The sequence below is a fragment of the Pseudopodoces humilis genome, chromosome 9 (genome assembly GCF_049639895.1).
Source record: "Pseudopodoces humilis isolate 2021_Gansu_Grassland_sample_001 chromosome 9, ASM4963989v1, whole genome shotgun sequence".
In the NCBI taxonomy this organism is placed as follows: Eukaryota; Metazoa; Chordata; class Aves; order Passeriformes; family Paridae; genus Pseudopodoces; species Pseudopodoces humilis.
In genome coordinates this window covers 23,763,525-23,776,906 of record NC_142208.1, presented here as the reverse complement: position 1 = coordinate 23,776,906, position 13,382 = coordinate 23,763,525, and the positions used below count along the sequence as shown (strand labels likewise).

The 13,382-nt window shown below is 45.1% G+C and overlaps 2 protein-coding genes across 4 annotated transcripts in view; one reads left to right on the top strand and one right to left on the bottom strand.

Moving 5' to 3' along the window:
* Nucleotides 1-13,382, top strand: part of ARL3 (ARF like GTPase 3) — a 37,787-nt gene that overhangs the window by 7,075 nt on the left and 17,330 nt on the right. For all 3 annotated transcript variants that reach the window (XM_088059938.1, XM_088059937.1, XM_014250477.2), the window contains exons 2-5: nt 3,159-3,302; nt 4,429-4,545; nt 8,633-8,683; nt 10,619-10,804. In XM_088059938.1, the coding sequence (XP_087916064.1) occupies nt 3,159-3,302; nt 4,429-4,545; nt 8,633-8,683; nt 10,619-10,804 (498 nt within the window). The remainder of the gene's footprint in view (nt 1-3,158; nt 3,303-4,428; nt 4,546-8,632; nt 8,684-10,618; nt 10,805-13,382) is intronic.
* The window catches only part of SFXN2 (sideroflexin 2), a 31,486-nt gene that overhangs the window by 14,289 nt on the left and 3,815 nt on the right, over nt 1-13,382 (bottom strand). The gene's annotated exons all lie outside the window — the stretch shown is intronic.

Genomic DNA, 13,382 nt, shown 5'->3' with positions numbered 1-13,382 from the left:
ATTTACAAAACAGTAACAGTCACAGGAACCAATACTCTTATTTGGCTCTTGATTTAAGTTGTATATACAGACCATGTAACTACAGACTATGCTGGCAGCTACTGAAATAAAGTCCAGTTCTCTGTGTTGGCTTGCTTGTCTTCCAGCCTTTTAAATCAGCTTACTTTATACCTTAGAGAATACTTTTATTTCTATATATATCTTCTCTTCTATTGGCTACCCTTGATAATCCTGTGATCAGCCATGCAGCAGTGTCACTTGAGTAGAATATGGAACGATGCTGATCGTTTTCTCATAGGCTGTCATACTAGCCCAGAAATAGCATCCATCTACAATGGGAGAAGCTCTATTAACATTTACAACTGTTCCTCTTCCCGACCCTTGAGAATTGCTCCGTGGTAGATAAGCAATACTTTGTAATACATTTCTTTGCGCTCAGTATTTTGGAGTTGAATTCGGAAATATAAAGGCACCTAATCCTGATCTGCTCAGGGATACACTGCTCTGCTCTTAGCAAGTGGAGCTGTGAATAGGATTAGCATTTCAACAGCTTCTTTTTTTAACTGTGAGCAATAAACTAAAATAATAGGGCCTGATTCAGAGCTCTCCAAAGTCAGCAGTAGTGCTTTGGCTGATGTACACTGGCTTTGGGTCAGGCCCATAAGAATGGCAAATTCAGTGTTTCCCTAGAAAGGAAGGAGAATATGTGAATTTTAGAGTTCCTACTCCTGTGGAGTCTGTCTGCACGGAGCTGAAATCCACGGCTTTACAAGCCAACAAACACAACTGTAAATTTGACAGCAGGTGAAAAGAAAATGTGTTGTTAGTCATGCAGTTAAAACTTGTGCTTTTTAATGATGTCAAGGGCACTTAGGACATGCATATAAACAAGTAACCATTAGAGGTATTTTTGCTGCTGTTCCTTTTCTCTTCCCTCGGACGTGTGGAAGTGCAGCCCATCATCAGGGTAGAACATTGGTTGGGCACTGTGGCCAGGGAGATGAGCTGCTGGGCTGGCAGGGCTTGCAGTGACTGGCTGCACTGAACACAGCCCTTCAAATTCATTAGCCATGGGCCTGTGGGTGAGAGCCAGCTGTGAGCATCTGGCCCTCAGGGCCCAGCACATGGTGTTACAGGCCTGTACACTTCAACTAAAAGCTGTTTGGGGATTTACTGTGCCTGTGCCTGTACTGAGCAGGCATGGCACCCTCTACCAAGCAGAGCCCATTTCTAATTTGATGTAACACACGTGCCACACTAATTCACAGCTCTTGAGCAGGGTCTGGATTCACAGTTTTTTTACCTGCCTATCACCTATGAAATATACTAAATAGGTGATACTTTGAGCCTGCTTATTGGGCAGTAAGACTGCAGTTTTGCTGTTTCTTGCACAAGCTCTGAATTTCTGAACCTCAGCTTTCCACAGTGCTTTTTAAAAGCACAGCAACAGTGGCAATCCTGCAGCTTTCTACAGATACCTTTCAAACCCAGTTTTACTAAGTTCCTTCTCCCTGTTTCTTACATATTGCACATGTATTTTGAGCTGTAGCTGGTAATTTAACAGAAACCAAATAAATTACTCTGAAATTGCAAATGCTTACAGGGGTGGATCAGATGTCACATGCATTTGAATCTCTGAGCATTAGTAAAAGCTTTAGCATCACGACCTGTAGTGCCGAGTTCTTTCCAAAGCACTCCCACCTGGGAGCAGTGAGGTGAGCAGTCGGAAGCAGCATTTGCTGAATGGCTGAGGTTGGGAGTGGGCAGAAGGACACTGCTGGAGAAGGGGGATGTGTTGCAGATGTGACAGTTGTACTGCAATGTGCAGCTCTTTATCTTGAGGACAAGTTTCTGGTTGCTGTGATCTGGAGCAGATCAGGAGCAACCTTCAATGCTCAAATAGTCCTTGGCTCTCAGCAGGAATATTTAGAGGGTTTAGTTCCTCATAGCAACAAAGCACTTCAAGACATTCAACTGATTACACCCTTGCAGGTCGACAAGAAGCATTGTCTCCATTTTGCTATTGGGAGAACAAAAAGGCTTGAAATATGGGCCCCATGGGCTCAGTTTTCTGCTGATATTTGAACTTCTTCCTGGCTCTTGGTCTTAGTGGGCTTCAACAAGGGAATTGTTTGAGAGAGATGGAACAGGAATGCTGTGGGCTGTAGGTGTATTTCTTTCATGGATTTTCTCAGGCAAATGAGTAGCAAGAGCACCTGTGTCCGCAGGCAGGGTGTCAGTGTGGTGTGTGCTGCTTGGGCTCTGAGGAGGGGTCCCTGGCATGCAGGGGCTGATGAGCAGCATGGCAGCATGCCCAAAGACACCCAGGAATTCCTGGTGTCACAGCCTGCTCCTGTGCCCTTGGCTGCAACTGTTACTTGCCAGGATCCAGGATATTTTTCCAGCCATTTTAGAGAGGTGCTGATCTCTGACTGGTGGCACTGACAAAAGCTTGGGTGTGCTGCTGTAAGGTGCACGGTTGTAAATGAGCTGACCTGCATATTCTGTTTCCTAATCCTGAGTTATACTGTCAGCTCAGAGAGCTGAGCCTGGCTAATGACTGGAATCCACTGTGCTTTTCTTAGCGAGGATGTGTGGTGATCTGAGATAGTTGTTAAGTGCTACATCCTGAGAATCAGAACTGCACGTGTCCCATGGGTTCAGCATGTTTTTGAGAGATAAACGGGGTTTGAGATGACCAGGGAGTTACTATGAGAAGAACCAATGTCAGGTACATTGTAACCTGCAGTTTCCTAGGAGGCAGATCAAATTAATGGGGTTTTTCCTCTGATAAAGGTAATGAAGAGCTTGCAAGGACTTGGTCTGCAGCTTCTGCACATGGTATACACAGGCACTGTCTCCCTGGCACAGGGAATGCCAAACAGCTGTGTGACAAGAGCAGTGCAGTCAACAGGGCACCCCACTGTGTGACATTTTTTGTGCTGTCTGAGACCTTGTTGATACTCTGAGACAGAAGAAAATAGGGTCAAAGGGAGGAGTAGGAAACAAAATGGGAATAGGGACTGCAGAAGGGTATTATTCAGGGTGTCTCGGGACCCACCATCAGACAATCCATTTCAAGGGAGGAGGACATGACATACTGGGGGACGAGAGTTGGGGTGGGGAAATAACAGCTATGGTCTCTCTTGTGCATTTAGGGTTTACTGTCAATCCTGCGCAAACTAAAAAGCACCCCAGACCAGGAGGTGAGAATCCTCCTCTTGGGACTGGATAATGCAGGCAAGACCACACTCCTGAAACAGCTGGCATCAGAGGACATCAGCCACATCACCCCAACACAGGTGAGGAAGGTCTTTCCTTCTTGAGGCAGTTACTGTGGTCCCACCTGCAATGTTATATAAAGCCCTAATGATTCATCAGAGTCTTTCAGTAAAAGGGGAAACAACTGGAGCCTGGTGCACCATTAAGTTTGTGTCTTTTCTGCCTAAGAGGAGGCTTCCTGAAGGAGCCAGAGAGCTTCAGGCCAGATTGGTCAGGTAGTACAAAAGTGGATGAGTGCTGTGGGGTTCTGCAAAAGGCTTTTGAGTCATGCTAGGGTTGCATGTTTGAGACTTTGTTCCTGTTGTCCTTGTCAAACAGGAGAAATGTAGAGTGGATGCTGCAGCACTGGACAAACCCTTGTCTCTTTGCATCTTTCACCCAGCCAGCTCCAAGGGTTGTACCAGTGCTCCTCCCTAATGTCTCTCATGCCCTTTTGTTGAACTTTAAGGGGTTGGAGGAAAGTGATGGCTCCCATGAGAAGCACTGCAGCATTGCTCCAGAGGAGGTTGCTAGAGAGCTGTGGGAGATGCTTCCCCCCACCCTATAGCTGCCTCCCAAACCTCCCAGCCCTGGCACCCTCATTCCAAGCCTTGGTCCCCTGGGTGGTGTGGCAGCACGTTGCCAGCCCACGCCACATCCTGTTTTTCTACTTGAATGCACTTTCAGTTGGTGCTCTAATTGATGAAATGGACCCTTCAGACGTGCAGCTGTTGCTCTTTTAAGCCCAGCATTAGCTGTGTCGTGTCGAATTGAGCTGAGACCTCTGGCTTCATATTAGTTGTGACTGTCTACTCAGCTTTCACAAGCTCAATCCTGCTTCTCACAGTGCCCTTGTTTTCTCCTTATCTGCAGCTCTCCCACCTCTTCCTGCACCCACCCTGCTGAGCCCTCTCAGGGCACTAACTGCATCATATGTCTCCATAGCCATGACAGCATCAACCCTTGACCCAAGAACACTGACAAACTGATGGTTTAGCAGCTGCTTTTGCTGGTGCCTCTCCTACAGCTGATCCATCTTTGTGGCTGCCCAGCCCATCTCACTGCACGTTGCAGGCATGGAATATATAAAGTGATAATGTCTGGCTATGAACATGCTCCAGTCATTCAGGTTTATGCTCTATGTGGCTTTGTTTTTGCTCTTTCCAGGGCTTCAACATCAAAAGTGTACAGTCTCAAGGCTTCAAACTGAACGTATGGGACATAGGCGGACAGAGGAAGATCAGACCATACTGGAGGAACTATTTTGAAAACACTGATATCCTTGTGAGTATTGGCTGCAGCTGAATGCTGTGTTCATGCAATGGCTTTCCAAGGTCTTAGCCAGAAATTCAGAAACAAGTAATGTAATGTCCCAACCCTCAGCAACACCATTGCCATTGTAACAGGAGTTATTCTGAGCTAAATGGCAAGATTGCTTGAGTGCAGTAAGAAAAATACAGTTATGTTTGCAGAAATCATTCAGTTGCATGTTTTTACTTTCACAGGATGGTGCTGTTTATAGCCAGTTCCTTTCCTCTCATCTCAGTCTCTTTCAAATGAAAGAACATCAATAATGTGTACTTTACCCATCTATAGCTCCTTTCACTGTAGACTCTGGAGGCCTGTTGTGGGCACTAGTGACTTAAACATCGTGTGTAGAGGTGGGTCAGTATGATGGCCTTGTTTTGTAGGTGGGGAAACTGAGGTATAAGAATTAAATGCTCTGTCTGGCATCAGATAGGAAAGCTTCTGATGAAGGGACACAGAGAGACCCCTTGTCTTTACTTTTGCTCCTTTAATCATAAGACTGTCTTTTAATGGTTTTGATAACTTAGCTATAATTACCTTACAATTAGCTACAGATGACCACAATTATATTTACAATGCAGGACCTTTGTTTCTCCATGCCAGAGCACATTGCCCTGGGACCCTCCAGGTGCCGTCTTGGCTAGTTTCAAAGATCACCTCTAGCATGCAACCACATGTGCCAAGATGAAGGCAAACTGCAGGCCTCTCTCTGCCCCAAGCAATATTGCCTGTGGGAACAGAGAAAAAGCCAAGGTCTGCAGGCTCCCATGGGAAAGTGGGAAGTTCTCTCAGAAAGACACCATTCCTCCCTCCTGTCACACACATACTCAGTAATGTGTCAGGAGCTTCAGTGCACTTGAACAGAAAGATCAGTGCAACTAGGAATAGGACTCTCTTCACCAAGGCTCGTGTCCAGTTGCTGAAAGGCCTGGCTGTGCCTCCAGGCTTAGAAAACATTGTCTAAATGAAGCTGTTATTTACATGTGACTGATAAACCCCTGATACTCTCTTTTGCCAATCTTAATTTTTGAGCCTTAATTTGGAATCTAAAGTTTGAGGACAGCCACTGCTGAATAAAACTGGTTGACTGCTTTTGCAAAGCAAGCTGTGAGATTTTCCATGGGGTAAGATCTGTGTTTGAGAAATGAGCAGGACACACACTGTGCTCCTCTGTGGCTGTTGAGGACAGACATGGTGTGGCTGTGAGGTGACTGTGCCCACTGAGCCCAGGCTCTGGTGCTGTGTGTGGTGGGGAGGCAGTAAGTGTGCAGATCAAGGTCAGCCCTGCAAAGCAGCAGCGTTGGGATCTCTGCCTGCTGTGGCAGGTGCTCAAGCTGCAGAGGCTGTGCAACCACAAAACAATATCTGGAAGACTCTGCTGGCAAAGACAATGAGCTACACTGGCCTGTGGGCTTCCACCCTTCCCAGTGTGTGCTGCATAGGAGGTGCAGAAATAAAGGTGAACTTGAAGCCTGAAGAAGATGAAAGCAGTTGTTTTCCCTGCTCCTCTCTCACCCCAGTTAAAGCAATGTACAGAGAAACCCCTTCTTTTCATAAGAGTAAGAAAATGGGTGGATAGAAGCAGAATCAGTTTGGGGGAAGCAGCAATGTGAATTCAGAGAAATAGCTGGTGCACAGATGGACTTGAGTTCCCGTAGCTGCACGTCATGCTGACACCCAGTTCCAAACTGGGAGATATTGGTGGGGAATAGTGGTGTGTTGGGGCAGTGCTTTGCTATTTCCATACGCACAAAAACTGGGATCACGTGTATGCTGATGGTTCGCTCTGTCTTTTGCCAGTCCTCACCTCTGTTTTAGCCAGCAATTTTGCCCTCTGACAAACCTGGTGCAGATTGTGAATTTATAAATTGAGCCAACTTATCCCTCAAGCTATTTCTTCATCTAGTTCCACCACTTGCAATTTCTGCCCAACCCATTTACTCCCAGTTGTGTTTTGGCTTGTTTCTCAAAGGAGGTACCCAGCTTTACAGGAATTTCTTTCTCAAATCTCCATTCTCTAACATGGTGTTCAAATTGGCAAACTATGTTACCAAGCACCACAGCCAAAAACAGCCTCTTGTGTGGCCTTGGCCATAAAAGAAAGTTGGATATGAGACACACTACAGTTCCCAGGACCCCCTGCTTCTCTCTTCTCCTAAACTGTATTGCATAAAACAGAAAGGACCCTCTAAAGAGTACTAAAAAGCAGGAAGTAATTACAAATTCAAATCCATGCAGGTGCCTTTGAATGAGAGCTTGGTCTTGCATCACACACCTGTGATATTTGGAAGCTTAACGCAGGCAAATAAGGTGTGGATATCTGGCTGATTGCATATTCAGACAGGCACCTGCAGCTATTTGGCACTGTGCTTGCTGGTTTGGAAGTAGGCACTCGGCACATACTTTACTTTCTCTGTGCTGTGCTTTTGTGGCTTTTGCCCCAAGCACTGTTGTCTCTAGTTCTCCTCTTGCAAAACAGCTCCCTAGTGAGGAGTGAGCGGTGCAGGAGAAAGCCTGGCTGGATTGGACCCAGAGCTATTCCTTCCCAGTTAGAGAAGCACCATACTATGGAAGGTGCCGCCTTTCAGTTCACAAGCAGCACTCGATCATTGCGTTCATGTGTTGTGGACTTCCCCAGGAATGTCCTGAGGGAGGACAGACGACAGTCCACTCCCACCCCAGAACACAACCGCCAGCCCTGCAGCTTCTTCCTTTCATTTGGTCTGTTTCCTACCCTAGATGGGATGCATAGGGGTGGATTCTTGTTAGGGGCCGGGAGGACATGTGTAGCCGATGCAGTATTGGTGCACGTGCTTGGGATCACATTGCAGGGAGAGGCCCGTGTGTCCCGCCGTGCCCACGGGCTGGTCCCCAGCACGTGGCAGCGGATGCGTGCTCTGCTGACACATCCCCACGCAGCTGCGTCCAGCCCTGCCGCGTGTCCCCCAGCCTCTGTCAGTGCACATCAGCCCCCAAGTGATCTGCAGAGCGGCTGGGGGTTGCTGGGTTACCTCCTCAGGCCTTGCATACAGATTCTCTTGCTGCGTGTTTGGTCCCATTTCAAACAAATGCTGCTCATTAAGGGAGTGCCTATAGTTTAATAGATATTGCTGCTAGAGACCTTCCCTCCCCCTACTATTTGGTCGAAATTATGGAGTCTTATGCTGAGACTGCCTGCAAGGATGCCATTTATCTTGATGGCGGGGTGCTGTGCTCATCTATTCCCTGAAAACCAGGCTGACACTTGCTCCCTGAAAGCCACCAAAGAGCATGCAGATGACATGCTAGCAGCTTCAATCACTACTGATGGGGTATGGCAGTGACTGGAAGCAAAATGCTCAGTGTTTGTCACCAGTCCTGTCCCTGTCTGCTGTCCCAGCATCCTTCTTCAAAAACCTTCACGTATCAAGCAATGAAAAAGGGATACCAGTCTATTCTTGCCTGCATGTTGTACTGAGGTTGCTCATTTTTTTAGATGGCAACTGAAGTCTTGCAGGCTGAATCCAGCCCTCATACCAAACCACCCTCTCCAGGAGGCTGTATCTGATGGAGATGGAGATGAACTCAGTGTCTCCAACACATTCCAACATATGTCACCTGACTGCCACTGTGTGCCTTGGTGGCTTATTGAGGAAGTGATGCTAGAGGGCAGCACGGCATAGTCACACCAGGCCAGTGTTTGAACACTTTGCTGGGGTGAAAGGCCATGCTTGGCTCCTCAGGTTTTGCCCTCCTTTAGCCTGTAACAATAAGTTTGAAACAATACCAGCAGTCTCCTGTTCTCTTCAGATAATATATGCTGTGGAGATGGTGACAGCATCCCCAATACTGCTGCCAGCTCCTTTCTGATTCTACCCACATGGTTGTCCACTCCCCTGGCATTAAAAGAGGTGGCTCCTCTCCTTTCAGAGCATCGTGAAGTTTTGTCAATATTTGCTGCAAATAATAGCAAGGATATTTGTGCCCAAAAGCATAATTAGTAGGTTCAACTCACATAAGCACATACTACTGTGGAAGAGTGTCTTCTGGGAAGAGTAACTTTTCCTGTCATTTATTTTTTCAGATCTATGTCATTGACAGTGCAGATAGGAAGAGGTTTGAAGAAACAGGTCAGGTAAGTTACTTATGCCCAGCTTCCTTTGAAGTAACTCAGTGCTTCTGAGTGCCCCTTGCTCACAAAAGTTAGGAAGAGGATTTTGTTGTTTATGAAGGAAATTTGCATTTCAAGAGACTTGCCTTTCAACATCAATACAGATTATTTTGGTAGATGTGAAACAAGGAAAATAGGTAGCCTAATTCCGTTTAAATAGAACAGTGTTCATTAAAGTTATACAATACTAGCAAATGGAGCCTAATACTGAAAGCACAAACTTCTCCAAGTCCTTTAAACCTTGCCAAACCAAGACCCTGAGGAATCCTATTTTCTTATTTACAAAGCTGAAATGGAAATCATATTGACTTGATTGTCTTTTGGATGTAATTGGAAAAAAGCTAAGAACTTCCTAACTAATACTGACCAGAAAATAAGATTTCCGTTTTGCAAAGTTCTGATGTTTTGTAACATTTTTTTGTTTTAGGCTGGAACAAAAATAGGACTTTTAAACTTTTGTTGTGTAAAATTCAGAAAGTGACAGTGTCCCAAAATAGCTAGCAATAGATTTACCCCACAGAAATGGGAGATGTAGATTAAAGCCTTCTGTTCTGCCTGTTTTGAAGGAGACACTTGATCCTTTGCCTCTCAAGTCTCATGGACACACCACAACAGCAGAACTGTTGGTTGTTCTAGGGGTGGGGGAATCTTTCCCCTGCTGGAGCTATTTCCTTTTATATCAGTAATTAAATATTTATTGGGCAAAAAAGATGGAAAGGAAGCAGAAACCTAGATCACTTGCCTGAGTCAGGCGGAGCCAGCCTAGACCCCTCCTCATATTTCCACAAACACTTTTGGTTTCAATAAATCAGCTGTGTCAGATGAAAGACCTATTTGGTTGAAAAATTCCCAGCCAGTTCTGTTTATAACTCCATCCTCTCATCCTGGCTTCCAAACCAAACATTGCTCTTGAGGGGATGGAGTTGTATTTCCACTGCAGTTTAGCATTTCCCCAACTGCACTTGTTTATTCCAGAAGGTTCTATTCAGTAGGTAAAAGATGTTAGAACATTATCTGAGAGCATGAGACCTTTCCAGCTAAATATGGAGGCCACAAAAATCTCCTATACTCATCTGTCTGCAATGCCAGCAGTCCCTACAGGTTCATGTTCTGCTGAGTTTGTCATATGTTCCCATAGGGAAGTGACTTGAGACTGAGTGCCAGTTTCACATAAGACCATTGCACAACCTAGACACAAAGTATTTCAGCCACCATTGATCCACCGCAGATTCAGATTTGAGCTATTCAAAAAATTGTTTTGAATGAACAAACCCATTTTTTAAAATGCCACCCAATGTGTGCTGTGCATTTGGAGCGAAAATCCATCTATTAAGGCTGATCTACCTTACCTTCAGCTAACCAATGCCTTCAAAAGCACTTTCCTGTGGGAGGGAGATTTCTATTTTGGGGGGTGGGGGGAGGCCTCTTCTGTTTAAATTGCAGTGATTAAAACTTTGAACAACCCCTTGAAACTCATGATTAGCAAAGCTATCAGGGCCAATGTCAACGGTTGCTCAGGTACACATGTCAGTCAGGCAATAACTTAAGACAGATTCCTCATACTGCCAATTTACATGGTTTTTTGCTGTTTCATCAGTTTTGGTCTCCTGGGATCAGAGACTGGTAAAACACAGAGTTGTAGCCTTTAAGGCAACTGCTAATTTCAGACCAAAATGAAGATTTTTCTAACCTGTAATTGGAAGAAATTTTGAACCTTGGGCAGAGATGATTGTATACATTTTGGCTCTCATATAATAAGATCTAGGTTTCACTGGAACACTCTTCTAGCATTTGCCCTAAATATATTTCTAATTAAAGACAAGCACTGGTGGTTGAAGGTTTTCTTCCCTTCCCTCTCACCCTCTTCCCCCCCACCCCACTCCCTTGTAAATGATACAGGAGCTGGCTGAGCTTTTGGATGAAGAAAAGCTTAGTGGAGTCCCCGTGCTCATATTCGCTAACAAGCAGGATTTGCTGACGGCTGCCCCTGCTTCGGAGATTGCCGAGGGACTGAACCTACACACAATCCGGGACAGAGTCTGGCAGATCCAGTCTTGTTCAGCTCTTTCAGGAGAGGGAGTACAGGTGAGGCTCTGCAGAAGGCTTGCTGTGCCAGCAGGCCATCTGTAACAGATTGTTGATCTGCAGGGTGGGGCTGGACTGGCTGCCTCACCGATGAGGGTCAGCACATCCAAAGCCTTGCTGTGCAAAACGGGGGGGTTGCGTGTCTATGGGCCTGTGCAAAGGGAAGGGAGAGCTGTGGGCCCTTGGGATCTCTCCATCCCTAGTAAAGGGGAGAGCGATTGCCTCCCCAGCCAGGAGCCCTTAGCTAGCCTAGATGAAGACATTGATTTCTTTTAAAGAGACTGCTGTCAGGTTAATCATTCTCACAAAACAAATCGTCTTTTACTATTAACTCTTTGACTGGTATGAGTGTGCACTCTAGAAATCTGATTTACCTTTGCTGCTGATGTCATTTGGCGTTTTTACTAAAGCCAGGCACCAGAGAGAAAAACTGATGAATTTTTCTGATCTAGAGAAATTCAAGTGTTGCATATGGAGCAATGACCACTTCTAATGTCAGCATGTAGGGGCCTGCACTGTGTCCCTATGCTGAACTGTAATAGTTGTGTCTAGGTCTCCTGTGCTGTAGTCAGTTCCTGCGGTATAGTAGCTCTTTGTAATGTAAATGGGACCTAGGTTTGTTTATTTCACTCTTAGGCTTTCCTGAATTAATGAAGTATTTGCAGAGCTAAAAATCTGAGTACTCCCTTCACTGATATTTAAAGAAACAGAATGGTGGAGACATTTATCTTCACTGCAGTTTCAGTAAAACCTTATTTGCAGATGCTACAGAGCAGTTCGGGATAGTCAAGCTGAGTGTGAAGAGTCACAGAAACAGCCCTCCATGCTGAGTGGGCAGTAAAATGGCAGATGAAATTCGGTGTTGACAAGTGCAAAATAATGCACATGAGAAACAACAATCCTAATTATACACATACGATGATGGACTCAAAATTAGCTGCCATTACTCAGAAGCAGATCCTTGGGAACAGAGCTCGTCAAAGGCCAGAGAGGAAAATTCAAGTGCTAGACAATTAGAAGCAAGCAAGAAACGTCTTTTCTAGCAGGTTGAAGTCATTGTGAGCCCATACCTTGAACACGACCTCAATTTCTGTCTCTGCCACATTTAAAAAGGTTTTAGTAGTAATAGTAGAATAATAAAGTCCCACAATAAATTAGGTAGAAGGATCTTCAGAAGATCTTTAGACCAACTTAATGTTTAAAGCAGGGACAGCTGTGAGTCTAGAGGAGGTTGCTAAGTGTCTTGTCCAGTCAAGTTATAAGTATCTTTAGGCATGTAAATTCCACATCCTTTCTAGGTCACCTCTTCTAGGCTCTTAACTACCCTAATCAGGAAAAAATATGGTCCATATATTTGCTTAGAATTAGGAGAGATTTGAGGATCCTCTGTCAGGAATGATCAGCAGCACAGAGTGGCATCTGTATACAGGGATAATAAATAAATTAGGACTCACAGTTTGGAAGAGAGAGGACAGAGAGTGGGAACATCTTCAGGATTTAGAAAATAAGGTATAAAAATGTCAGACTGTACGCTATTTTTACATTGCTAGAGGAGGAGTGTTCCTAATGAAGTAACCAGAAAACGATTTAAAATAAATAAAAATAAGTGCTTCTTTGCAAGTTGCATAAATAAATTCTGGATCTCATTGGCACAGAATGTTGGGGAGACCAAAGGTATAAGGAAAAAAAGGTATCAGAAAAATACTTACATGGATTTCTGAAGAAGGGACGTGCAGGCAATCACTGACCACTAAGATTTGGAGGCAACTTTTGACTGAGGAACAGCTTGGGCCATGAACTGGGAGGGCAGAACAGAGTAAGGCAGATCCCATTCCTACATGGTTTTTCCCCTAGCATCCAGGAAGAGGATGCTGGCCTAGATGAACTATTGGTCTCACCCAGTACAGCAGTCCTGATTTAAAATTCTCAACCTGATTTTTAGACCTCAGTGTAGTAGGTGGTATTCTCTAAAGGGCCTTTAGTTAGCCAAACTACACATTCAGCTGTTTTGTAGCCAGTGTTGTGAACAGCTTGGCTCTAATCTTGCTCTGAAGTTTCCCATCCAAAGAAATCTGACCAGGAAAGCAAGGCTGCAGTTGACATGGTTTCAGGCAAACATAGGTCACCTTCCTCCCCTCTTCAGGCCCTTCTCTAGGTTATGGAAGTCCATGGGAGCTCTCCAGCTGCAAAGAGGCAGTAAAGAGACAGATGAAATTCAGAGATGTGTGTTGGATGTGGAAGAAGTGTCACTTTCTGTTCCTGAGCTTTGAAATGTACTTCCTTCTCAGGCAGATTTGTAGGCTCTCCGGAATGGGCTGAGCACTTCTCCATTGACAGCACTGTCTTACTGTGCCTCCTCCCTGAAGCACAGCACATCCCTAATCATCCAGTGGTGCAAAATACTCAGCCCAATACCCTCTGCCAGGGAAATGAAATCTGCTTCTGCATTCACTTCCAGAAAATAGAAGACCAGAACTAAATAGAAGTATTTGCAGGCCTATGTATTTTGTTCATCATGCTTATCTAGGCAAATTAGTTTAGATGCAGGCCAGATAACATCCCACTTCGTTGCCCTAAA